At 38.6% G+C, this 27,953-nt stretch overlaps 1 protein-coding gene across 5 annotated transcripts in view; it reads right to left on the bottom strand.

The window, feature by feature from the left end:
- MTHFD2L (methylenetetrahydrofolate dehydrogenase (NADP+ dependent) 2 like) overlaps nt 1-27,953 on the bottom strand; it is a 146,798-nt gene that overhangs the window by 5,153 nt on the left and 113,692 nt on the right. For 3 of the 5 annotated variants that reach the window (XM_070372509.1, XM_070372512.1, XM_070372513.1), the window contains one exon: nt 22,060-22,185. In XM_070372509.1, coding sequence (XP_070228610.1) covers nt 22,060-22,185 — 126 coding nt within the window. Of the gene's footprint in view, nt 1-1,217; nt 11,561-22,059; nt 22,186-23,025; nt 23,221-27,953 lie in introns of those variants that run through there. The other 2 variants (XM_070372510.1, XM_070372511.1) reach the window with 2 other exon arrangements.

The raw sequence follows: 27,953 nt of genomic DNA, 5'->3' as shown, positions 1-27,953 counted from the left end.
GCATGCAGATCCTTTACCACTAGCTCCATCTGGGCCTTTTAATCATAGGAAAATCAAAGGAATAACATTCTTTTACTTGAAGAAAAGTCCAGATAAGCTTGAAGATATCACACACCAAAAAAGCCCGCTAGTGTACATCATGATTCGTCTCATAGTATATAACAAAGAAAGGATAAGGGTATTATGATTTGGGAGATAATATTTTGTTTTTCCAAAATGTGCCTCTATACAGGAAGCATGTCCTTTCCTGGCCATAATTCAGTCCAATGTACTCTATTCTGCAGAAACACTAGGCTGTGTCAACAGTCAATTCACAAATCAATATGAATTCTCAGTCCTTCCTTCCTTTGCTCTTGTTATTCCTTCCACCTGGAATATACTGCTACCTTTTCCAAATAAACAACCCCTTTTATTTATTATCCTTTTAAAGCCAATAAAATGTTACCTGTTCATAATTTTTCTCAAAAATTCTCCCCCGTCAACATTAAATTAAAAGTGTTACCATCTATGTTTCCAGTCACTTTTTACCAAACTCTGTTATGAAATTTAGCACAGTGTGCTGTTCCTTTAATTAGACACTGGCCCCTAGAAGGCAGAAACTGTCTTTGGGGTGACTATTGTCTTTCTTAATCTTAGAACTTCTCCATGCACAGGTGAGGCATTCAGTAAGTTATGAAAACATGAAGTAAGTAGTTGTTGAAATTTAAAATCTAAAATCAGTTTGCAGAAATGTGTCTGTGTTTTTGACTGGATATAGACAGCATCAAAACAATTTAGTTCAAGTTAATTTACTGAATTCTCAAGCTACATAAGTAGCTGGAGTGTGACAAACTGCATTTTTCACTTTTGAATAAGCTAACTTGATGGTATCAACAGTGCCTTCCAGGACCTTTTCTATAGGATTAGAGAAAAATGTCTTTAAAAATTGCATCAGATCTCTAGAAGAAATGTACTGTACTGCTATTATTTATACTGATAGCATGTAAAATCATATATTTGTAAAGCACTGACTTTGAAATATTAATAGATAAAAATAGAATACTACTGCATAATGTGATACATTAAGAATCAAGATCAAAGTAAATACTCAATGGAAAACAAAATGGTTTATTTCATAGTTAAAAGATAGAAGCAGACAAAATTGGGAATCCATTCTGGGTATACAATCATTTTTTTATATAATTTGGTTTTCAACTTTGAAAAGTGAAGTGGCTTGAAATTATTTTTATATGGAAAAATAGTAATAACCATAGGCAGTATCCATTGAATACTTACTATTTGCCAAGAATTGTAGACACATCATTTTAATAATTGACATTTAATTATCATTTCAATAGCTGAAGAAAGTGGCTCACTGAACTTAAAATGACTTATCATTCTCCAATATGGTAGAGACATTATTCACAGTCAGGCTTGAATCATTTTATGGTTCCATAATTCCACCTCATCCCAATGCAACTGTATTACCATGACCTGAACAAGTGGAAAAGCTCCAAGAAAGGCTCATGTGCCCCAAATCAACTCAGTTTTCTCAAAGGGTTAAGAGGATATTAAGAAAAAAGAAACAAAAAGGAGAAAGTTCTGATATAGTAATTTACCTCCAATTTTACTGTGAGTACTCAGAGTTCATCATCTTTGAATTATGTCAGCACTTAAATTTCAGCTGGCTTAGCAGTCTGAGTTGCTTTCTCTTGGGTGAAATTCAGATCAGATAAACCACTGGTCTGCTCAGGTGTTATGACCCTCCTCTTTGAAATTATGTTTTTCACAACATGCTTACTATTGCATTCTTTTGCTAAAAAAGTGAGGCTTGAGGTGGAGGAATAGGGAATGAGAATGAGCTGTCACATGAAATAACAACTGCCTGAAATGTGTGGCTCTATGTCTGCTGTCCTGCACACTTTACTATGCAAACCAACATGTATCTGTCCTGTCCAATCACTTCATAGAATCAAGACTATGTGATGGGTAATGGATCTTCACCTGTCTTGGGTGAGGACTTCTCTGGACTTCCATGAGCATTTAGCTGTGTCAACAGAGCCTTGTAAATTATCCCTAGGCAGAATTTTATGACATCACTGTGAACACATTTGGTTTTATTCAAATACTTATTTCAGATATTTTTATCTTTGACATAACTAGTCAGGTATGAAAATAGAATTTGTACAGAGTCATGAGAGGCAGATTGTGTTGAATTTGATTTAAAAAATATAAGATCTCTATTGCTTTTGATTGGATTTTAATTAGGATCTGTGTCTGAGAAAGAACTGCTAAGTTTTGCTGCTGCTGGCTAATGTTAATGTATTCTTTTTCTATTTACATAAGGACCAGGGTATGGAAGTAAGTGATTTCTCAAGAAATATGAGGAATTATCACTGGCAAATGCCAATGGGTACAGATGCCAATGCTTAAAAGAAATTCTCTTAGTCTAATTACTTTGCATAACTATTTCAAGGCTGTCCTAAGTGACATGTTTGTGAAAAGAGTTAAGTTCAATACCGGTCTGATGCTCTGAAAAGCATTTTCCCCAATCATGTTTGAGAAAGAGTAAGTTAACAAGCATTACATCACCAGAATAACTTCTCATTGACTGGTCTTTCCCTGAGGGCAAACAGGGTTTGCACCTGTTTGCAGAAGATGATGCTATTAAAGATTAATCCTATTATGTGTGAGAAAAGGTGTTCTATATGCTCCATTGAAAAGAATTACAGAAGAATTTTAAGGCAGTAATTTCATTCATAAACTTATTTACTGTGAGGGAGTATGTTTGTGTTTTAAGGAAAATACTAAAATTCTGTACATATGGGAATCAGGAATTAGATCTTGATTGATATTGATGCTTTCATGAGAGACTTTTATGAACAGATGCCACAAAACCATGATTAGATTAAATTTCATAAAGTCAACATGATTTTAGAGTTACTGAAACTGACAATGGAGGCAAGTAAAATAATCCTCAAATCCTGTCGTTACTTGTATGGAACTTACTTTAGGGAATGAGATTTAGATGGACATGACTTGATGATTTTAAAGCAGTTTCCTAAAAATAAGAATATTTTGAGGAAAGGTGACAATCGTCATGATAATTTATTTGAATGACTTCTTTCTAAACTGTTGACTCTGCAAAATATATTCTATAATTTCCTTAATAATAATGCCTATCAGCAAAATTCAGACACTAGAGAGTGTGTGTCCAGTTGTTTAGAAATAAAAGAGCAAAGAGCTCACAAATTAAAATCAGTCATTCTGGACACAAGGTTTGCCTTTGTACATACTATTTTCTTTGACATACCATTCCTGCACTTCTCCATCCAATGAATATTTGTTCTTCCTTTTCAGATCTGGCTAAATGCTACTTCCTTTGTGGTGCTTACTAACTCCCCAGCTACATTAACTATTCATTTATTGATCCATGAATGATCCATGGCTTTCAATTTGTCATCATAGAGTAGGTTGGAATCTCCTGAGAACTGTAATCAAATTAAATATGCCTCCTCCCACCTCATGATTCCAGTATGCACCACTGAGAATCACTGCTGAAATGAGAGCTGTTTCTAATGAGGGTAGGGAATGTTATACATATACACATATGTGGAGGAGATTTAAATGTGGTTAGAATCCACTGCTTCAATGAAGGTTACTTCATGTGGTGGCCTCCGACTTTCCAGTCAACTCCCAGCCACCCCCAGTGTAACATCTGAATGCCTCATTGGTCAAAGCAAGTCACATGGTCAAGCTCAAATTTAAAGGCTTAGAATAGGAAGAATCACCAAGTCACATTGCCAAGAGGATGTGCCCATGAGGCAAGAAGACACGTATAGTCATTTTTTATAATCTACTGTAATAAGTCTCTTGGATTTCAGTCTCTACCTTATTAGCTATATAACCTGCTGCCAGATTTATTCTTTAAAACATAGATTAGATCACTTCAGCTTATAAACATTTGTTGAATTTTGACTGTCTTTAGCCACGCAGCTAGCTCAGTCGGTAGACTGCCTTTAGGATAAAATATCAATTCTTTGTCATGTCAGCTAGGATCTTTTATGATCCAGCCCTACATCCTTGTCTTGCAGTATTTCCGAACCACTGCATATTTTCTGAACTCCATTATTCACTGTTCCAACACATGCTCAAAACTCCCCAGAGATTTACGAAAATAGTTTCTTGAGAAAGACAGCCATTGTCACTACCCCTTGGAACTTATAGTCTAGTTGGGAGATTTATATTATAAATATAATTACCTACATAATAATTGAGCTAAGGCTATGATATGTTCTACAAACAAAATGCTTACTGCACTGTGACTGTGTTGGGAGGACCTAACTGAGGTTGAGTATATGAATATCTCTGCCAAGTCCAGAAATCAGAAGATGAATCAAACTTTTCCAGGTGAAATGGAGAGGTAGGGAATAAACAGTGTTCTTGGTTGGGGAACAATGTTTGTGATGAGGTAGAAATAAGATTTCCTCCAGGCAGAAAATGGCATCAATTCTTGGAAACACTGCAAGAATGTCAGTGGGGTTGACATGTAGAAGTGAAGGGAAGAGTTTCAGGAGATGATATGGAGGAGTCTAGTTCATATAGAGCCTAGCAGATAATTATACAAATTTGAGGCATTATTATTTTTATTTATTGACATACAGTTGATTTACAATGTGTTAATCACTGCTGTACAGTGATACATTTATATATGCTCTTTTTTTACGTAGTCTTTTCCATTATGGATTATCATAGGATGTTGTCGGAGAAGGCAATGGCACCCCACTCCAGTACTCTTGCCTGGAAAATCCCATGGACGGAGGAGCCTGGTAGGCTGCAGTCCATGGGGTCGCTAAGAGTTGGACACGACTGAGAGACTTCACTTTCACTTTTCACTTTCATGCATTGGAGAAGGAAATGGCAACCCACTCCAGTGTTCTTGCCTGGAGAATCCTAGGGATGGGGGAGCCTGGTGGGCTGCCGTCTATGGGGTCGCACAGAGTCGGACACGACTGAAGTGACTTACCATAGCATAGCATAGGATGTTGTATACAGCTGTCTATGCTATACAGTAGGACCTTGTTTATAACGTATTTTTAAAACTTTGAAAAAATAATGTTCTGATGCAGGATATATCAAATGGGGAAAACTGCCTATTCTGTGTATATTTTTCTAATGGGATGAGCTTATCATCTGGGCCAGAGAAGTGAGAACACCAAAGAAGCAACATAAAGGTAAACTGGCTAAGATGGGAATAAATTCTGGTTCTTGTGAGAGCACTTCAAAGAGGAACAGAAATCATACTGGGGTCAGAGAATATTTGTAAAGTGACAGAAAAGCTTCAAGATTTTATGAATGTCTGAGGGAGGAAGAAAGAAGGAAAGAATGCAGTGCAAATACCAGGAATAATAAAAGCAAAGGAACTTTGGACCTGACAACAAAGCCGATGCAATGGAGGAGCTCAAAAAAGTGCATTATGACTGAAGCACATGGTGCAAGCAGAGAAGAGACAGAGAAGAGGCTAGGAAGGTGGTCATGGGCTGCATGACCATTAAGTGAAGGGTCAGGACAGCTGTAGATACTGTGTTCAAGATGAATAAGCTTTTGAAAAAATTTCTTTTGCGAATAAACCTAGGCATTTATGTATTTAAGAATAACCAGCTTTTCAAAGTGAGAAATTGGAGAGAAAAATGTATGGTGGTTTAGTCACTAAGTCGTGTCTGACTCTTGTGATCCCATGGACGGTAGCCCACCAGGCTCCTCTGTCCATGGCATTTTCCAGGCAAGGATACTGGAGTGGATTGCCATTTCCTTCTCCAGGGGATCTTCACCCACGGATTGAACCCCAGTCTCCTGCATTGCAGGCAGACTCTGTATACTGCTAAATAATTTTCAGAAGAAAATTAAAATAAAGAAGAAATCCAAGTTTTATTTTCATAAAGTTTTAGGTTCTTGAATGCTATTCAATTATTTTTCAAGAAATCCCTTTTCAGCATGAAATATGTATCTAATCTGCTATGCTTCCTTTTCTCCAATATGTAGACATCTACTCTTTATCATGTTATTGATTTCAAATTTCTAAAGGGAAGAATTAACACAGGTTTGGCTTGACATAATTTCCATCATTTCTTACTTGAAGTCAACCATCTTTCAGTTTGAAGGTAAGAAGAACAGGCATGGCGCAGAAGTTTAAAATTTGAGGTAATGGAGGGATGATGAAAGAAACCAGGTGTTCAGATTAGGTGTGCCTTAAAACCCAGGGGTGACACATGGTCACAAGGTGTGGAAGTATTGCTAACGAAGGATACTTACAGCTACATAAGGGATTAACAGTTACCTTTTAACAATTAAGGTAAGAATAAAGAAGAAGTGTGTGATCGTTAACCTTCCGGCACCAGCAACCCATGCTTCATGACAGGGTATCTCTGGCTTGTGTGTTGTGTGTCATTATTTCCTCTGGAAACTTTACTTTCCCAGGTTTTCAGGATCTGGGTTTAATAATCCAGACTCTCATTTTAAACACTTCGTTAGGAAGACTCACTAATTTTTAAGCAGATAGGGAATTTCTATTGCTGTATGATGTATGCGCTCATTCACTCAGTTGTGTCCGACTCTTTGTGACTCTTTGCTCACCAGGCTCCCCTGTCCATGGGACTTCCCAGGTAAGACTACTGGAGAGGGTTGCCATTCCTACTCCAGGGGATCTTCCCAAATCAGGGATATCAAATCCATGTCTCTTGTGTCTCCTGCATTGGCAGGCAGATTCTTTATCACGGTGCCACCTAGGAAGCACCATAGTATGTGATATACTGACTCCAAAGTTCCCGAATAATTGAATTTACATATATACCTAAACAGAATTAATTTTGCTAATACATTTTGAAAATTGTATATTCTAGTTAAGTCAAAGAATGTATTTGTGCTTTATAAATCTATTCTTGGGTAGAAGAGAAAGAATTGATATGTTAAATTCCCACAGTACTGTTTTATTTCCATTTGTATTTTGTCCATTTCTCTCTCTTGCAAAGAAGTACTCTATGGCCCATATCAGATTTCCAGCAATGTTACAACTAACTTTTAAAACCAACTCCCTTCCCTAAAAGGAAAAGGAATGATTCTTTATTTGTGGCAACCAGCAGCAGAAGGAAAATTCCTCGTTCCCTTCATGTGAATTTCTGTCTCCTCCTATACATGCGTAATTGTCCAAATTAAATGCTTAGAGATTTTCCCTTCCTTCTAAACGCAGACCATTTAGAAGCATGACCTCCCAAACACATCCGCTGTAATGAAGGGAAGACAAGCTTCAGGAAGATGACGTAGGTAAATAACAACCAGAAAAACCTGACTTGCATGAGACTGGAGAAATAGTATGACTCAGGAGATAATATGGAAAACACTCCACTTTCTCAGATGGTTGACATAAAAAATGAGAGCATGATGAGCCAGAGAGAGAGAGTAAGGGCTCCTTGACAAGTGAATGGCTCGCCACTGGATTCTTGTGAGGCAACAGGGAATCGGGTGCCCCAGAGACAATTTACTATGCTTTCTCTTGCATTTATCTAGCTGTCTGACTCCTGGGGTTTCTACAAGTTATTATATATATATACATATATACATATACATACATATATATTAAGATATTCATTATTATGGCACCCAGTGGAATATTAATGGAATGGACAGGATTATGAGACTTTGGTCATATTTTTATAAGTTTTTTGTTACAAAGACTTCCCTCAACTATTTAACTTAAACTGGGTAAGGTGGCTAAGTCTTTTCTTTCTTCTTCTTCTTCTTTTTTTTTTTGCTTTATCTGCTTTACTCATTATGTTAAGTCAAATCTATACTCACACCAGTATTCTTGCCTGGAGAATTCCATGGACAAGGAGCCTGGTGGGCTATAGTTCATGGGATCACAAAGAGTCAAACACAGCTGACTGACTAGAGAGATGCCAAGAGAAATACAGATGTGAATATTTAAAACTACCACTCACAACTCAGGAGGCCTTAAATGGAGCCAAATAACAAATTAATTATCTGATCAAAATTTGAAATTGTTTTCAACAAACTCTGTGACCACCAGAGGAACCTCCTCTCTGACCATGAATAGTGTCAGCCATCATTGCTAGTTTCCATTTTGGTGAGCAGGAGTAAGGATCTCCGCTAGGATATTTTTAGTACTCTGTCAACATAACTAAAATATCTTCATTTCATGACTTCCTTTATAAAAACATTATCATTTATTCTTGTCATTCTCCCCAATCCTTTTTCTTCCCTCCCCAATCCTTCTTCCTTAAGCCTCTGAACATGTACAGCAGAGTGGCAAGTCTGTAAACCTAGACAGGCTGTTTGGAGTATCCTCAAAAATCACTGGCACTGTCTTGATCCCAGTAGTCTGCCATAATCAACCCGAGACACTAGGACATAAAATTTCCTTCCTATAGATATTTTTATTTTAAAAAGACCCTGAGAAACAACTTCAAAAAAAAAAAACAAAAAAACTCACCCTTAAGTATAAAACAAGGACTTCAGAGGCATCAAGCACTTCTGTTTTGGTACAACCTTTTATGTTTCAATTTAACTCTTCTCCATATGTGTGTGTGCTCAGTCATGTCTTTGTGACCCCATGGACTGTAGCCCCACGAGGCTCCTCCGTCCAGGGAATATTCCAGGCAAGAATGCTGGAGTGGGTTGCCATTTCTTACTCCAGGGGATCTTCCCTACCCAGATATGGAACCCTAGTCTCTTGTGTTTCCTGCATTGGCAGGCTGATTCTTTACCACTGTTGCCACCTGGAAAGTCCAACTCTTCTCCACATCAGTAAAGAATTCAATGTAAAATATGTTCTACTAAAATGAATGTCTCTAAAGGTTGACCTGAGTTCAAAGACCTAGACTTTAAGCATCTTGCCCATGCTGTAAACAACAAAGCAGCAGCCGGCTCAATGGTCAATATCTCCCACCTCCTAATATCATCATACTGGAGGGTAGGATTTAAATATATGAATTTTAAGGAACACATATTCAGTCAATAACAATACAGTTGATCAGTCTGACTCAAAATATAAACTTTTCATAGTGTTAGCTCAAAACTCCAATTTTAGTATAAAAGAAGATCTAACACTTTTAGGATAGATGGGAGATAGATAGGGAAACAATGGAAACAGTGACAGACTTTATTTTGGGGGGCTCCAAAATCACTGAAGATGGTGACTACTGTCTACCAAAACAGAAGTGCTTGAGGTGGGATCTGTTCAGTTCAGTTCAGTCGCTCAGTCATGTCAGACTCCTTGTGACCCCATGGACTGCAGCACGCAAGGCTTCCTTGTCCATCACCAACTCCTGGAGCTTACTACAACTCATGTCCATTGAGTCAGTGAAGCCATCCAACCATCTTATCCTCTGTTGTCTCCTTCTCCTCCTGTCTTCAATCTTTCCCAACATCAGGGTCATTTCAAATGAGTCAGTTCTTCACATCAGGTGTCCAACGAGCTGGAGTTTCAGCTTCAGCATCAGTCCCTCCAATGAATATTCAGGACTGATTTCCTTTAGGATGGACTGGTTGCATCACCTTGCAGTCCAAGGGACTCTCAAGAGTCTTCTCCAACACCACAGTTCAAAAGCATCAATTCTTCGGAGCTCAGCATTCGTTATAGTCCAACTCTCACATTTGTACATGACTACTGGAAAAATCAAAGCTTTGACTAGATGGACATTTGTTGGCAAAGTAATGCTCTGCTTTTTAATATGTTGTCTAGGTTGGTCATAACTTTTCTTCCAAGGAGCAAGCGTCTTTTAATTTCATGGCTGCAGTCGCCATCTGCAGTGATTTTGAAGCCCAAAGAAATAAAGTCTGTCACTGTTTCCATTGTTTCCCCATCTATTTGCCACGAAGTGAATGGGACCAGATGCAGTATCTTAGTTTTCTGAATGTTGACTTTTAAACCAACTTTTTCACTCTCCTCTTTCACTTTCATCAAGAGGCTCATTAGTTCCTCTTCACTTTCTGCCATAAGGGTGGTGTCATCTGCATATCTGAGGTTATTGGTATTTCTCCTAGCAATCTTGGTTCCAGCTCAATGCTTCATCCAGCCCAGCATTTCTCATGATGTACTCTGCATATAAGTTAAATAAGCAGGGTGACAATAAACAGCCTTGACATACTTCTTTCTCGATTTGGAACCAGTCTGTTTTTCCATGTCCAGTTCTAACTGTTGCTTCTTGACCTACATCCAGATTTCTCAGGAGGCAGGTAAGGTGGTCTGGTATTCCCATCTCTTGAATAACTTTCCACAGTTTGTTGTGATACACATAGTCAAAGGTTTTGGCATAGTCAATAAAGTCGAAGTAGACGTTTTTCTGGACCTCTCTCGCTTTTTCGATGATCCAACGGATGTTGGCAATTTGATCTCTGGCTCCTCTGCCTTTTCTAAATGCAGTTTGAACATCTGGAATTTCACGGTTCACATACTGTTAAACCCTCACTTGGAGAATTTTGAGTATTACCTTGCTCACCTGTGAGATGAGCGCAATTATGCAGTATACACTGAACATTCTTTGGCATTGCCTTTCTTTGGGATTGGAATGAAACCTGACCTTTTCTAGTCCTGTGGCTACTGTTGAGTTTTCCAAATTTGCTGGCATATTGAGTGCAGCACTTTCACAGCATCATCTTTCAGGATTTGAAATAGCTCAACTGGAATTCTATCACCTCCACTAGCTTTGTTCATAGTGATGCTTCCTAAGGCCCACTTGACTTTCACATTCCAGGATGTCTGGCTCTAGGTGAGTGATCACAGCACTGTGGTTATCTGGGTCGTGAAGATATTTTTTATATAGTTCTTCTGTATATTCTTGCCACCTCTTCTTAATATCTTCTGCTTCTGTTAGGTCCATACCATTTCTGTCCTTTATTGTGCCCATCTTTGCATGAAATGTTCCCTTAGTATCTAATTTTCTTGAAGAGATCTCTGGTCTTTCCTATTCTATTGTTTTCCTCTATTTCTTTGCATTGATCACTGAGGAAGGCTTTCCTATCTCTCCTTGCTATTCTTTGGAACTCTGCATTCAGATGCTTATATCTTTCTTTTTCTCTTTTGCTTTTTGCTTCTCTTCTTTTCACAGCTATTTGTAAGGCCTCTTCAGACAACCGTTTTGCCTTTTTGCATTTCTTTTTCTTGAGGATGGTCTTGATCATTGCCTTCTGTACAGTGTCATGAACCTCCATCCATAGTTCTTCAGGAACTCTATCAGTTTTAATCCCTTGAACCTATCTGTCACTTCCACTGTATAATTGTAAGGGATTTGATTTAGGTTATAACTGAATGGTCTAGTGGTTTTCTCTACTTTCTTCAATTTAAGTCTGAATTTAGCAATAAGGAGCTCAAGATCTAAGCCACCGTCAGCTCCTGGTCTTGTTTTTGCTGACTGTATAGAACTTCTTCATCTTTGGCTGCAAAGAATATAATCAGTCTGATTTCAGTGTTGACCATCTGGTGATGTCCATGTGTAGTCTTCTCTTGTGTTGTTGGAAGAGGGTGTTTGCTATGACCAGTGCAATCTCTTTGCAAAATTCTCAGGACCTTTTAGGAAAAGATTAAGTCATTAGAGTTCCAACTTTCAGTACTCTTTAAAAAAAAAAAAAATTCAGGGAGCTATCATGATCTTTGTGACATGTAAAGATACAGTGAGAAATTAGCTGTCTATAACTCAGAATGGGGTTCTCACCAGAACCTGGATATGATGACACTCTGATCTTAGACTCCCAGTGTCCAGAACTGTAAGAAATAAATATTTGTTCTTTATGCCACCTAGCCTTTGATAATTTGTCATAGCAGCTCAAACTGACTAAGACATACATCATCAAATTAAATGATTAACATGGAAAACTCAGTTTAATTTTGGTTCTTTATAATATCACCACAGATTAATAGTTCTCTAAAAGTGGTTCATTCCAAAATAGTTTTATTTCCTTAGAAACTGGTAACATGCTCTTACTCTCCCAGCTTTAGAACATACATTTAAGAGTAAGTAGTACCAAAATCGGCTTCCCAGGTGGCACTAGTGGTAAAGTTCATGCCTGCCAATGCAGGAGACCCTAGAGACACAGGTTCAATCCCTGGAGTGGGATGATCCCCTGAAGGGGGGCATGGCAACCCACTCTATTATTCTTGCCTGGAGAATCCCATGGACAGAGGAGTTTGGTGAGCTATAATCCATAGGGTCACAAAGAGTTGGACATGACTGAAGCAACTTAGCACACACACACAGTACCAAAGCCACTTCCAAAAAATGGTTACTTTGACATATAATCTAGAGAATACAGGGCTTCCCTGGTGGGTCAGATGGTAAAGACTCTGCCTGCAATGCAGGAGACCCAGGTTCAATCCCTGGTTGGGAAGATACCCTGGAGAAGGGCATGGCAACCCACTCCAGTATTCTTTCTGAGAATTCCAGGGACAGAGGAGCCTGGTGGGCTACAGTCCATGAGGGGGCAAAGAGTAGGACATGACTGAGAGACTAACATACACTAGAGAATATAAGTTCTGTGGGAACAGGGACTCGGTCTATCTGTGTGTGCCAAATCCCTGGTACCTTGACGGTGTGTTGAGCGAGAAGTGTGCACTGAAAAAGCCAATGTATGATTCAGTGGATGTATCACTACTGAATCTAGATTGCTGTACATTAATAATGTGTCAGATGCCACCTTCAGTGGGAGCTTTTGTTCCCATTCAGGCAACTATAAGGGATTATTTCTGTAATGCAAGAGTAACACTAGAGATTTGTAAGTTATCCAGGATTATCATGCAAATGACCAGTGATATGATTGAGAAGGTTGAACCTGGTGTGGGATGAAGATACAAAAGCAATGGAGGACAGGAAGCTTACCTTACAGAGGCATACAATTCAGTAGGGGACAACTAAATAAAAGTGCAAGGCAGTACAGGATTAAGAACAGAAAGAGTTGGGCAGATTGAGACCTACTATGGGAGTTTGGAGAAGATGGGGATTATTGGGTGACAACAGATCTGACCGGAAGAGAGCTGAGGTCAGAAAAGTAATGAGGAGCTGAGTGGTAATTGAAAGGTGAAATTACATATTTCCAGGTTAGTACTCTAGTGGGAATGGAGAGAAAGGCTGAATAATGTGCACACTCACAAACACACACATACACTGTTTTCTGCCAGGTATTATGCTCAGGAAGTCTCATACATTAGTTATGTGAGGTGATTATTTCATTTAATCTTTGTAACAACTCTATAAGATAGGTATTATTATCTCAGTTTTTTGGATGATAAGTCTCAGAGAGCTGAAGTGATTTGCCAAGATCCTAATTGTTTTAAGCAACAGAGCTAGAATTCAAACCTAAATCAGTCTAACTCCAAATCATAGCCTTATATAAAATATTGTACATAATATAAAAAAGCATGGACTAAAAGGTAACTCTCAGGTTTTGAATGTAGACTACTATGCATAAATAAGACATCTGGAAGCACCTATAGTAAAAGAAGAGAAAATATAGATGAAAAGCTGCTTTAAAAAGCACTTCATGAGTTTTAATTCCTTTATAGTAGTTTCTTATAAGAACAGTACCTTCTGTGTAATTCTGGACCCTCTTCTGTCCTCATATTTTGACTACTGCATTCGAATTTTGAGGAATAATTCTGACCAGATGGAGTCCCAAATTATAGGGTTCTTTTTGCTCTAAGAGAGATTTGTCTAGTGGAGATTCTTTTGAAGAATGCATGGTAAGGCTATAACTATTTGGACCAAATCACAATTATTTAGAATATCCTACTTTCCTTATTCAACAAACAATGTTGGATCACTTATTGAGTACATAAGGCCTTTTGGAATCTTTCCTCCTTCCTTTTGATCCGCTGTTCCCTCCCCATGGAAAGAGCCCTATTTTCTTTTTCTGCCCACTCTCTGCCCTATATACACATAAATAGATGAAATTCACTGATCATTTCAGACTCATCTCAAAAGAATACCTTCACTTCTGCCTATTTGAGAACTCTTAGAGTCATAAATAATTCTCTTTCTTTTATATCTAATCACTTAGCCAATCATTCTAACTCTCCTTTTAAATTTTATCTACCATCTAACTACCTCTTAATACTTTCAACCATTACCACCTGGGTCCACACCCCATCTTGGATAATTTCTTACCTGGATAATTACAATGGGTTCTTAACAGGTACCCTAACAGGTACCTCACCTCTCTAAGGTACCCTAACAGGTATCCTAACAGGTACCTTAACAGGTACCCTAACAGGTATCTTCACCTCTCTAAGGTTGATTTGTCATTCAAAAAACCAGGATGATTTTGTCAAATGCAAAAAATGCATAAATATCCTGCAATGGCTTTGGCACAAATCCTCCAATGGCTTTCCACTGCACTTAGAGTAAAATTCAAATTCCTTTGCATGGTCTGTAAGGCCATTCATGATGTGGTACCCCTGCTGCTTCCTCTTTATTTCCCAGCATTATTCCCCTTATTTATTTTGCCCCAGTTACAGTGGCCTTCCTCAGCTCATCAAAACCAGCAGGAACACTGTACCTCAAGGTTTTCACACTGCTCATCCATGTGTCTAGACTGTTCCTGCCCCATATATCCACATGGCTCTCGACTTGACTTTGTTCTGATCAGCAGTTAGCCTGCTGTGACCACTCTTTCTCAACAACCTAAGGCCATAAATCTCTAGCCTCGCCCCCCATCTTGTTTTATTCTTGTAACATTAAATACTGCCTAATATAGTATATTATATATTTATTACCTGTCTTCTCCAACCAGAGTGTAAGCTCTTTGTCAGGAAGGACTTTGCCTGTGTCAGTCACTGTTGCATCCCAAGTGCTCATAGCAATGCCTGACACTGGCATCCTGACTTGGCATCCTGACATTGGCATGCCTGACACTTGGCATCCCTACCCCCCTGCATCCCACCCCCAGCCCTTCTGTGGCCTCCAGGGATTCCAGAAAGGGCCCTGAGCACTTCTCCCCTTCCTACCATCCTCTTCAGCATTTTTTAGAAAGGGCTGTAGTGAGGAGCCAGAGAAGTACCTAGGCCTCTACTGTGCAGAGAATTATGGGCCAGAGAGAAATCGCTGACAGGGGCTGGACTTGGCTGGTATATCCCCTCCATGGCTGGAGGTGTCCTGTTCCTGGGTAGGTTAAGAAAAGAGTGAGTTATAGGCCTAGGAATGGACAGACAGACTGATCCAGCATCTGACTTTCTCTTTCCTCTTACTGTCCCAGGATGGCTGGCCTAGATGCCCCCTGTTCCCTCTCTCTAGGACCACCCCACTCCTCACCTACAAATCCCTCCTCAAGTTCAAGCACAGACTCCCTCATGAACACAGTTTTCCCTGGTACCTTATGGAGTCGGTGCTGGCCCTGCCTCCCTCTGTGACCTTCAGGGCAGGCTAACTCAGCTCCAGAGGGCACTTGGCCCCACTGCCCTCCCAGACTCTCCACTCATCTACTGAGGCATGTCTAGGTTATTTTCATATCTTGGCTCTTATGAGTAAAACTACACTAAACAAGACATATCTTTTCTGTATCCTGTTTTCGTTTCCTTTGGATAAGAGAAGTGGGGTTGCTGGATCATAAATCAGTAGTGTTGATTTAGTGTAGTTGATACTATACATAACAATGAAATCTGAAAATGAAATAATGAAAACTATCCTGTTCACTATAGCTTCATAAAACAATAAAATACTTAGGAATAAACTTAACCAAGGAAATGAAAGATCTATACAATGAAAACTGCAAGACTTTGATGAAAGAAATTGAAGAAGACAAATAATAAGTGGAAAGATATTCCATGTTCATGGATTAGAAGAAATAATATTTTTAAATGTCTATGAGCTTCCCTTGTTGGCTCAGCTGGTAAAGAATCCGCCTGCAATGTGGGAGACCTGGGTTCGATCCCTGGGTTGGGAAGATCCCCTGGAGAAGGGAAAGGCTACCCACTATAGTATTCTGGCCTGGAGAATTCCATGGACTGTATATCCACGGGGTTGCACAGAGTTGGACACAACTGAGCGACTTTCACTTCACTTCACATGCTACCCAAAGCCATCAATATATTTGATTCAATCTCGATCAAAATTCCAATGGCATTTTTCACAGAAACAGAAAAAAAAAATCTTAAAAATTTGTATGGAAACACAAAGATCCTAAATAGCTAAAGCAGGCCTGAGAACAAAGGTGAAGGACCCATTTCAAACAATATTTTGTGCTTGTGCTGTTGTGTCCAGCTCTTTGCAACCCCATGGACTATAGCCCACCAGGCTTCTCTGTCTGTGGAATTTTCCAGGCAAGAATACTGGAGTGGGTTGCCATTTCCTCCTCCAGGGAATATTCCTGACCCAAGGATCGAACCTGTGTCTCTTCCATCTCCTATATTAGCAGGCAGATTCTTTAGCACTGAGTCACCTGGGAAGCAAACAATATATAAAGCTATAATAATGAAAGCTGTAAAACAGATACATAGATCAATGAAAGAACTGAGAACTCAGAAATAAATCCCCTACATAGGTCAGCTAACATTTGACAAGGGAGTCAAGAACACTTCATTGGAAAAGGAAAATCTCTTCAAAAAATGATACTGGGAAAACTGGATAAAGATATAAAGAAAAATGAAATTGGAGCTCTAGCTCACAGTACTTACAAAAATTAACTTAAAATGGATTAAAGTCTATTTAATACCTCATACCATAGAACTCCTAGAAGAAAACATAGGGAAGAAACTCTTAACATTGGTCCTAGCAGTAGGTTTTTGGCTATGACACCAAAGCACAAGCAACAAAAATAAAAATCAACAAGTGGGACAACATCAAACTAAAAAGCACCAGCACAGAAAAAGTAACAACAAGGTGGAACGGCAACCTACAGAATGGGGGGAAATACTTGCAAACCACATACTGGATAAGAATTTAATAACCAAAATATATGAAGAACATACAACTCAATAGCACAAAAGAAAAAACAAAACCCTCAAACAACTCAATTAGAAAATGGGCCAAGAAATGGAATGGACACATTTTCCAAAGAAAATATACAAGTGACCAACAGGTATGTAAAATGTTGCTCAATCATCAGAGAAATGCAAATCAAAACTACAGTGAGATATCACCTCACATTTGTCAGAATGGCTACTGTGAAAAAGACAAGAAATAACAAGTGGTAGAGAAGACCTGGAGAAAAAGGGAACACTTGTGCACTGTAGATGCAAATGTAAATTGGTACAAACACTGCTGAAAAATGGATGGAGTTCCTCAAAAAATTAAAAATAGATCCAGCAATCCCAGTCCTGGGTATATATCCACAGGCAGGTTCTAACAGCAGGTAACTCATCTTTCCTGGCTGGGCATACACACAAAAATCTTAGTCCTTGAACCAGGGGAAACATGTAGGTTTCTCTTTCTCAATAGTCAAAATAAGTGGTAAGTAAGCCTTAGGTGAACAGTGCAAAGAAATAGAAGAAAGCAATAGAATGGGAAAGACTAGAGATATCTTCAAGAAAGTTGGAGATACCAAGGAACATTTCATGCAAAGATGGGCACAATGAAAGACAGAAACAGCAAAGATCTAACAGAAGCAGAAGAGATTAAGAAGAGGTGGCAAGGACAGAAGAATTATACAAAAAAGGTCTTAATGACCTGGATAACCATGATGGTGTCACTCACCTAGAGCCAGACATCCTGGAGTGTGAAGTCAAGTGGGCCTTAGGAAGAATTGCTAAGAAGAAAGCTACTGGAGGAGATGGGAATTCCAGCTGAGCTATTTCAAATTCTAAAAGATGATGCTGCGAAAGTGCTGCACTCAATATGCCAGTCAGCAAATTTGGAAAACTCAGCAGTGGCCACAGGATTGGAAAAGGTCAGGTTTCATTCCAATCCCAAAGAAGGGCAATACCAAAGAATGTTCAAACTGCCATACAATTGCACTCACTTCACATGCTCAAAATCTGTCAAGCTATGCTTCAGCAGTACATGAACTGAGAAATTCCAGATGTACAAGCTGGATTTTAAAAAGGCAGAGGAACCAGAGGTCATATTGCCAACATCCATTGGATCAGAGAAAAAACAAAATTCCTGAAAAACATCTACTTCTGCTTCATTGACTATGCTAAAACCTTTGACTGTGTGGATCACAACAAACTGGAAAATTCTTCAAGAGATGGGAATACCAGACCATCTTACCTATCTCCTAAGAAGCCTGTTTGGAGGATAAGAAGCAACAGTTAAAACTGGACAAGGAACAAGTTTTATTAAAGGCAAAATGAGGACTGTAGCCCAAGAGCTATTTCAGATAGTGCTGAGAAACCGCTGCACAGAGTCTGGGGAAAGGTCAGTGACTTTGGTGAAGGGCAAGTACATGTAATCAGGCACATGTATTTTGTTGAAAGTTGATGCTAGTCTCCTGAAAATTACTGCTAGTCACGAGGAGCAGATGTCACCATGAAGGGTTTTAGTGCTTTTCTAGCCACAAGGAGATGCAAGAATTGGGCTCATAAAATCTTCTGAAAATCTACCTGCAGACCTGTTCTGCCAGTTGTTCCCAGATCACACAGTACCTCATTTCTATCTCCACCCTGAACGCCTTTCAGGGAATGTTGAAGGTCAGCAGCTGCAGCAGCTCATGATTTAATCCTTGTGGAGGCAGATGGCTAATGCCAGTGTGTAGTTGGCATAACAACACCTACCTTATAGGGTTATCATGATAACTGAATCAAAATTAAACAATACATGCTTATAGGGTTATTCATATGTAAAAGTCTGGGAACAATACCTAGTACCCTGTAAGCACTTCACAAACACTGGCTATGAGAACACAGAAATAAGAGCAGGAAGCCCTAGTGGACGAAGGAAGATGCAGTTTAGAGGAAACTATATCTAAACCCAAAGAAAAATCTGACCTCAAAGTCTCAAGGAAATATTTAGGGTGTTTTTATGTTCTCTTTTGTCAAGAACTATTGTGATGCAACCTTCATGTTGTATTTGCTACAAAACATCAGTCTTCTTAGAGAGAAGCCTGATTTAAAAATGAGGTCAAAAGATTTAATAATGAAGCAGAATACATACAGGCGTGTGTACTTTCTTAGAAAGAAAATGGACTAAATGGAACCTGTTTCTATAAATCACTGAATTTGTAAAATAATCTGCAATTATTTACATATTTCCAGTAATACCTAAAGGGGGTCGTGGATGAAATTATTCTTTAAAAATCATTCCCACTCAAGTAATCTACTTGAAGTAGGTCATCCTGTTTCCTTTATTATTGAGCCAAGATTTCTGCAAGGACCATTTACTTCAGCTCCGCATTTTACCTGTATCTGGCTTATCTGTCTTGGCTATAGTTATAGTGAAACTTTCATCGATACTCACAAATCAGCCACAATTTCCCTGTGGCAATTTACAGCTGACTGCTACCTATAAGTTTTGCAGCAGAACCCACGTGAAAGTCCCTCCCTCTCAGCTTCGGGATCATCCCTCACCTCAGGTTAAGTCCTGATGAACAATCTGAAGAGCAGCATGTCAAAACCTATCACTTGCGTGCTCCTCTGGGTGACTGAGTCATGGCCTCACTGGTAAGGCCTTCTCTACCAAGTCCAGGTCTTAGGGCTCTGGCTCCAAGAACCAGCAGGGCGACAAGAGTAATTTTATAAATCACATAGGCGTGTTTTATGATAGGATCAGAAAAACCTGACTTTCTGAAAGTTTCTGTGTTTTTACACAATCACATGGCAACACTCAGCTGAACGTCCGAGATGCACCAAGTGTTAGAGCTGGAAGGAACAACTGCCATCATTGCTGTCAACTGATAACAACATTGCTGGATAGAGAGGTTGCTAAGTTAATGGGTTTCAATAATAGGTCTCAGAGTACCTCTTCAGTCTCTCAGCTCAGTGCTCTTCCTTACATCTTAGTCCCTCATGGTCATGTCCTTTTTTGTTTCATTATATAGTTAGATACGCATAACTGTAATTTAATAGATACTACCAAGGGATTGTATATGTGACAGTGTATGCACCCACCCCACAATGCTCATTTAAAAAAAAAAGTTTTCATAAAATCTGAATTGAATGAAATATCATATAGGAGAAGGGTCTTATAAAACACTGCCAACTGCCAGCTAGGTAAGCTTGCCCCACAAGCACAGTCAAGGTTGTGAGCTGTGTTTAACATCCTGCTTTCCTGCGTTGAGCTGGTTGTCACGTGCTGTCAATGCCATCTGGATGCATTATAAGTGTGTGGTGATTTTGCAATAAACACACAGTAACTATAATGTAACCCAGAAGCAGAATGACCGGAAAAAAAAAAAAAAAAAGGTCAACTTTTAAAATGAAATCTATCCTTACTTGAAATTTCAAGTTTAGAAATTCAAATATATTATAGATATCTGACATTAGTGACTGAACATGAAAAATTAAATAAAGAAAAGAGGTCATTTCCTAAACAGGTCAGAATGGACACACGCATACATACAGACATACATGCTCACTGGGGAGCCACCTTGCTCGGCTGGCAGGCTCCATGAATGACAGCCTGTGAGGGCAGCAGATGATACGGTCCATCTGTACTTTGCTCTCTTCATCATTCTGTCTCCAGAGCTTTTGTCTTCAGGCTTCCCTTTTCTTTTTAGCACCGGGCTTAGCATCCCTGCTTGGACCTGGTCCCTGATGCACCCTGGAATCTCACATTCAAGGGGCCAATACCTTACTCAGAAGGACGCTCCTGAGTCTCTGTATAGTCATTTGTATTATATACCAAGCTAGGACTTGGGCAAACCATCATCTAATGACCAAATTCCAAGAGAAAATGTGAAGTTTGAATTATTTTTAAAAAGAGCATGATTTTTCCTTTCAATTTGTCTGTAAAGACATACTTTTAACTTGTGGAAGTTCTTGCATGACCCTGCTTTTTGGCCAGAATGACCAATCCAATATATAAAATATTTCTAATATGAAAATTACTCTATTACATCCATGTATTATTAGACAGCTAAGATTCCTAAATTATACTGAAAAGCCCAATGCAGATAAGTATTTGACAAAGATATTGGAAGTAAAATTGGATTAGGGGTCAAGCATCTAAAAATATATCTATCTTGGGGTTAAGTTTCTTCATCTATACAGCTAAGGCATTGGGTTAGAATTTCTTTTATTCCTACACATTGGCTGCTTTGTCTCCTTCATCGGCCATAGTAATGTTAACCTAACTCTTCTTTCTCGTCCTCTTTAAAACACAAGTGAGGGATATTGACTTGAATTATCCAGGGAACTATTTAGATCTGAAATATAGTGAGGGCTAGCAAACACATCCCAAGTCGCCTTCTGGCTCTGAGAATGAATGGCTGAGTATAAAGCATGGATGATGAAGGACAGAGATACACTCCCAACAGTCAAAACAATGCTAAGAAAACTGCACTACAAGGAATTTAATCTTAAAACTAAATATTAATGATGTCATTACATTTTTCTCCAAAAAAGGAAGAGGAGGAAAGGAAGGACAGAAGGAAAGAAAGACGGAAGGTAGGAAGGAAGAAGTGAAAGAAAGAGGTCAGGCAGAAGGAAGGAAATACATGAGTGTCATTACACTCTTTTCCATCAGAGGAAATAATTAATAATAGTGCCAAAATCTGGGCTTCCCTGATGTTCTAGTGGTTAAGAATCTGCCTGCCAATGCAGGGGACACGGATTCAAACCCTGGTCCAGGAAGATCCCACGTGCTGTGGAGCAACTAAGCCCATGTGCCACAACTACTGAGCCAGTGCTGTACAGCCTGTGAGCTGCAACTGCTGAAGCCTGCAAGCCTAGAATCCGTGCTCCACAAGGGAAACCACTGCAGGGAGAAGCCTGGGCAGCACAATGAAGAGCAGCCCCTGCTCACTGCAACTAGAGAAAAGTCTGTGAAGCAACAAAGATCCAGCACAGCCAAAATAAATAATCTTAAAAAAAATTATAAAAAAGTAATGCCCCAATTAAATAGAAAATCTCTCCTTCAACTATCAAAACATGCAAAGTTGAACCTCTGTTTTTCTTCATTTGTCAAAAGAGATGCACTTTATTACCTTCAAAGTCCACATCTCCAACGAGTTTTGTCTTTCCTGTGATTGGATCATAGACATAGTTGATACCAACGTCGATTACAGCAGCACCTTCCTTAACCATATCCGATGTGATCAACTTTGGGATACCTAGAAGCAAAACAGAGTTGTAAAACACTGGGAAATACTTAAAGTTTGTCCTTGAGCATAACAAAGATTTATACATCTGGTATTTTTGTTGTCATGGAAAGGTAGCACATGAGGGTATCGCTGGATGAAATCCTGCTAGGGTTTACCCTTCACCTTAGAGATTGCTTAGCAGACTTCAAATGGACCCAGCTTGAGCAGCTTCCTTTTGTATCTCATGTACTGTAAATAGCATGGGGAGATTATGGAGATAAAACAGGCTTCTGTTGAGGGTGAGTGCAGTGCAGTGAAAACAACCAGGAAGATGGAGGCAGAGACAAGGAAGCGAGGGAGGGAAGGAGGATAAAAAAGACAAAACGTGAAATGGTAATATTCATTTTTCTCAGGGTTGTGGTAAACTGTAAAGCGCTGTGCACAAAGTAGTATCTTATCATTTCCAAACATGAAAGGCTATCCTGCTTTGATTTTTCCTTGGTTTCTTTGATTCATCATGTCTGTATATAACTTGGAATGGTAAGAAACCGTACATTCTACTCAGTGTTTCTCCATTTGAATTTGAAAGATAGCTCTACAGAAATGTGATGTCACCATCTATTTTTTATAACTCTTTTCAAATTTTATTTCAGGTGCAACAGTACCAGCTAACAATAGCTAGTGCTCCATTTTTTTTTTTTTTTGCTATAAGTTAACAAATCATTCCTAAACTCAGTGTCTTAAACCAACAACTTATTATTATTTTCCACAGTTGTGTGAGTTGACTGAGCTCAGCTGGATGTATCTTCCTGGGGGTCTTTCACATAAATGGAGTCAATTAGTGGCTGCAGCTTGAAGCATCTCAACCTGTGACATCATTGGTTGTCCGAGGTGGTGCGTTCACAGGCCTGCAGTTGAGCTCGTCTGGGGATGTTGACTAGAGCACATAGACGTGGCCTCTCCATACAGCTGGACTTCTCACAGCCCCACAGCTGGCTTCCAGGAGTGAGTGTTCCAAGTGGCAGCAAACAGAAGGCACCATTGCTTGAGGATGGAACCTGGAAACTAGCACAGTGTTGCTTCTGTCATATTCTATTGGTCAGGCAGTGACAGAATCCACTTAGACTGAAAAGGAGGGGTAGAGACACCACTTCCTAATGGGAGAAGAATCAAAGAATTTGTGTCCATCTTTATTCCATCAGCATGCCTCTGGAGGACACTGTGTCTGGAATGTGATTTACTCATTTTCACACTACATCCCTTAACCAGAATAGGGGAATCTGTTTGGTATCATCAGAGGCTTTCTTCTATCATCTGAATATCCAGATGCTTTAACTGTCATCTTGTGACATATGATTTTTAGTGATAGTAAGAATTAAAAGGCTAAAAAGACAGTGCCAAAATAGATGCAGCTAGCTGACAAGGTTCCTCAGCCATACCAATGATACAACCAAGATGGTTATCAGTGCTTGAGAGATATTTTTTCTCTTGCTTTCCTATCCTGTCCCAGAGAAGTTCTCCCTTTTTATCAGTTCTAGAGGGTCAGACACTACTGAGCGACTTCACTTTCATGTTTCACTTTCATGCATTGGAGAAGGAAATGGCAACCCACTCCACTGTTCTTGCCTGGAGAATCCCAGGGACGGGGGAGCCTGGTGGGCTGCCATCTATGGGGTCACACAGAGTTGGACACAACTGAAGCGACTTAGCAGTAGCAGCAGCGGCAGCATAGATATTGAGTAATGCTCCAAATAAAGTAATAAAATCCTGTATATTCTTGGCAGCCAATAGAAAAAGAAACCATAAGTGATTATGGCAGCAGGAAATATTTTAAAAATTAAAATGACAATGAAGTAGTTATCAAAATCCAGCTACTATGATTTTGGGAAAGATCCAGATCTCCCTTTCAATTAGGACCATTCAATACAGTATCTCAATGAATATCAATTGGCAGTGGTCAAATACACAGTTTTCCAAAGCGAGGGAAATGTGAGCTTGATTTTAATTCTCAGGAAAATTACAAAATGGAAAACAACTGAATGCATTCTTTTTTTTTTTTTTTCTGATGATGATGTTACATATGTCCATTGCAGAAAATGTCAAAAATATCTAAAAGGTTAAGCTGAAACAAAAATCACTATAATCTTGCCATCCAAAGATAATAAGTGTATTTTATTGTATTTGTTTCTAGGATTTCAAAATGTTTCTTCATTAGCTATAAAAGCCTATAAAAAGATATATAGTTTTGTTTGTATTGCTTATCTTTGAATTAAAATTAAATTGTAAGCATTTTCCTATTTCATCAATTATTTAAAATTTAAAAAACACATGAAATAATTTATTATATAAATTACCATAATAAGTTATTCATTCCTGCAGTCTTTTCAATACTTTGCTATCATAAATAATGCAGTGATGATCATTTGTGTTCAGGAAACTATGATTTCTTATCTGCAGCAGCAAGTTTGACAGTTTTTCACTGAACCCTTATGATGGGATTCAGTGAAACATGATGGAAAAACATGGGTTGAATAAAAGCTCTCAATGGTAGAGTCATGACTGATTAAATAATACATTCTGAAACAGTTTATCAATGCATCTATAAGAAGGTCTCTTGAGGTCTTCCATGAAAAGTATCTTTCAGTGCCACTTTAAAATTTTGTGAGAACTTGGAAGAATGCATTGGCATCTCAATAGTTATTTTATCTTTGTCGTCCTCCAGGTCCATTTTCCACCCTTCTCTGCTCTACTTTATGGCAGGGATGGGACTGATTCTTACAGAGGTCTTGTGTATTTCATCTTTCTCTCTCTCGGAACCCTGTCACAGCCATGAGAACAAATACAAGCCTCCCTGCTGGCAGATCCAAATCCTGTGGAAGAGAGCTGAGTCGTTTCAGGGAAACCATCCTAGACCAGCCATCTACCCAACCAACAGCTGAAGGCAGATGTTTGAACAAGCCAAGTCATGGTCAGAATATTTGAGCTAAGGTCACCATAATTGACCAGCTGAACCAGACTCAGGAGAAATTTATTTTAAAGGGTGGTTGTTTAAATTGACTGAGTTTGGGGGTGTTTGGTTGTTTTTTAATACAGCAAAAGCTGCATAATCCATATTAGTAAATGACACAAAATTGGACAGAATAGCTAGTAGGTAGCTACTTTGGAATAGTGGACTATCAATAGCAGTAAGAATTTGAAAGAGGTTCTGTATATAATTCTGACCAGCTGGCTGTACTTGATTAAAAACTCACTAAAAACTATTAGGTTGTTCCAAGACAAATAATGTCCAGATACAGGGATGTAATGTTTTCCACTATATTTTCAGCAGACTCTCTCTGAAAATGTTGGTTGTATTCTGGAGGCTGATCTCAAGAAGAATGTTGAGAATGGATCTGGAAATCATGTCATATGGAACAAGTGCTATCAAACTAGTTGGTTCAACTGTTTACCCATCAGGTTGTGACAAGAAGAAAAAGTTTATGCCACAATGTAAATCAACTATATCAGTAAATAACCTTTTAAATTAAGCTATCTTTATTTTTTCATAGAAAGAATTTTTCAATGATAGCAATATGTTGATTTCTTTTTTTTTTAATTTTGGCAGGGCTGGGTCTTCTTGCCTTGTGCAGACACTTTGTTGCAGCACCTGGGCTTCTCTACTTGCAGCATATGCTGCAACTAGTTGTCCCATGACATGTAGGATCTTAGTTCCCTGACCAGGGATTGAACTCTTGTCCTCTGTATTGGCAGGCAGATTCTTAACCACTGGACCATGAGGGAAGTCCCAGTATGCTGATTTATATTCTGCCACAGCTCTTTATATTGATGTGGATCTATAACTTATAGTTCCCAAAGGGTAAGGAACAGCCATGGGTCAGTATTGGTCAATACATTGAATATCTCTGAAACAGAGGAATGGTTGAATAAACTCAAGTTGCCTTTCTCAGGGGGAAAAAAACCCTAAAAACTAAAAATAATCAAAACCCAATAATTGTGTCTTCAATGTGTTAAACTATATAGGGAGTTGATTTACTTTATATATTTTCAGAAGGAAGAATGAAGGGACAAGGAAAGGAATAGATTTTAGCTCAAAATCGGAGAATATTTTAATAATAATAAGCCACAAAGAGAAATCCTGTCCTTATTCCCTATTAGAAATGTTCACAATTGGGTAAAGATGAGATTGAATTGGGAAAGTGAATGATGCTTTCAAATTTTATGATTTAAAGATTCTCTTTTGTCTAATTAAAATAATGTTTTTCTTTCTTCTCTCAAGTAATTCATTTCTGAACCCTTGCAGACTTCTGACCCTGCCATTCTGCTAAACGAAAGAAATAATACAAATTGTACTTAACAGTTGAAATGATAACAAATAGGCATATATGATGCCTGCTTCAGATGTGTTAGATAAGTGGCCCACTGACATTGTTGTCTCGTAGAGACAAATGACTGGAAGTAAAGTTGTTCATTAACTGTACCTTAAAAGACACTGGAAGAAATTTCTTAAACATGAGGTATTTGGTTCCCCAAATAAACAAATGCAATAAATTAAATTATTATCATTTGATAAAGTGGAACATTAAAAACTATTTAAACATTTGGAAAAGACTTTCAGTTTAGTTCAGTTCAGTCACTCAGATGTGTCTGACTCTTTGCGACCCCATGGACTGATTTTAGATATTAGTCTAAAAAAAAAGACTTCAGGTGTAGAGTTAGGTTATTTATTTGACTTTTTTCTTGTTTCTTGAGGTGTGCCTGTATTGCTATGAACTTTCCCCTTAGGACTGCTTTTACTGTGTCCCACAGGTTTTGGGTTGTTGTGTTTTCATTTTCATTCGTTTCTATGCAAATTTTGATTTCTTTTTTGATTTCTTCTGTGATTTGTTGGTTATTCAGCAGCGTGTTGTTCAGCCTCCATATGTTGGAATTTTTAATAGTTTTTCTCCTGTAATTGAGATCTAATCTTACTGCATTGTGGTCAGAAAAGATGCTTGAATGATTTCTATTTTTTGAATTTACCAAGGCTAGCTTTATGGCCCAGGATGTGATCTATCCTGGAGAAGGTTCCATGTGCGCTTGAGAAAAAGGTGAAATTCATTGTTTTGGGATGAAATGTCCTATAGATATCAATTAGGTCTAACTGGTCTATTGTATCGTTTAAAGTTTGTGTTTCCTTGTTAATTTTCTGTTTAGTTGATCTATCCATAGGTGTGAGTGGGGTATTAAAGTCTCCCACTATTATTGTGTTATTGTTAATTTCTCCTTTCATACTTGTTAGCATTTGTCTTACATACTGCGTGCTCCCGTGTTGGGTGCATATATATTTATAATTGTTATATCTTCTTCTTGGATTGATCCTTTGATCATTATGTAGTGACCTTCTTTGTCTCTCTTCACAGCCTTTGTTTTAAAGTCTATTTTATCGGATATGAGTATTGCTACTCCTGCTTTCTTTTGGTCCCTATTTGCATGGAAAATCTTTTTCCAGCCCTTCACTTTCAGTCTGTATGTGTCCCCTGTTTTGAGGTGGGTCTCCTGTAGACAACATATGTAGGGGTCTTGTTTTTGTATCCATTCAGCCAGTCTTTGTCTTTTGGTTGGGGCATTCAATCCATTTACGTTTAAGGTAATTACTGATAAGTATGATCCCGTTGTCATTTACTTTATTGTTTGGGGTTCGAATTTATATACCATTTTTGTGTTTCCTGTCTAGAGAATATCCTTTGGTATTTGTTGTAGAGCTGGTTTGGTGGTGCAGAATTCTCTCAGCTTTTGCTTGTCTGAGAAGCTTTTGATTT

The sequence above is a fragment of the Bos mutus genome, chromosome 6 (assembly GCF_027580195.1).
Source record: "Bos mutus isolate GX-2022 chromosome 6, NWIPB_WYAK_1.1, whole genome shotgun sequence".
Lineage (NCBI taxonomy): Eukaryota > Metazoa > Chordata > Mammalia > Artiodactyla > Bovidae > Bos > Bos mutus.
The sequence above is the reverse complement of the archived record's forward strand: the minus strand, read 5'-3'. Positions and strand labels throughout refer to the sequence as shown.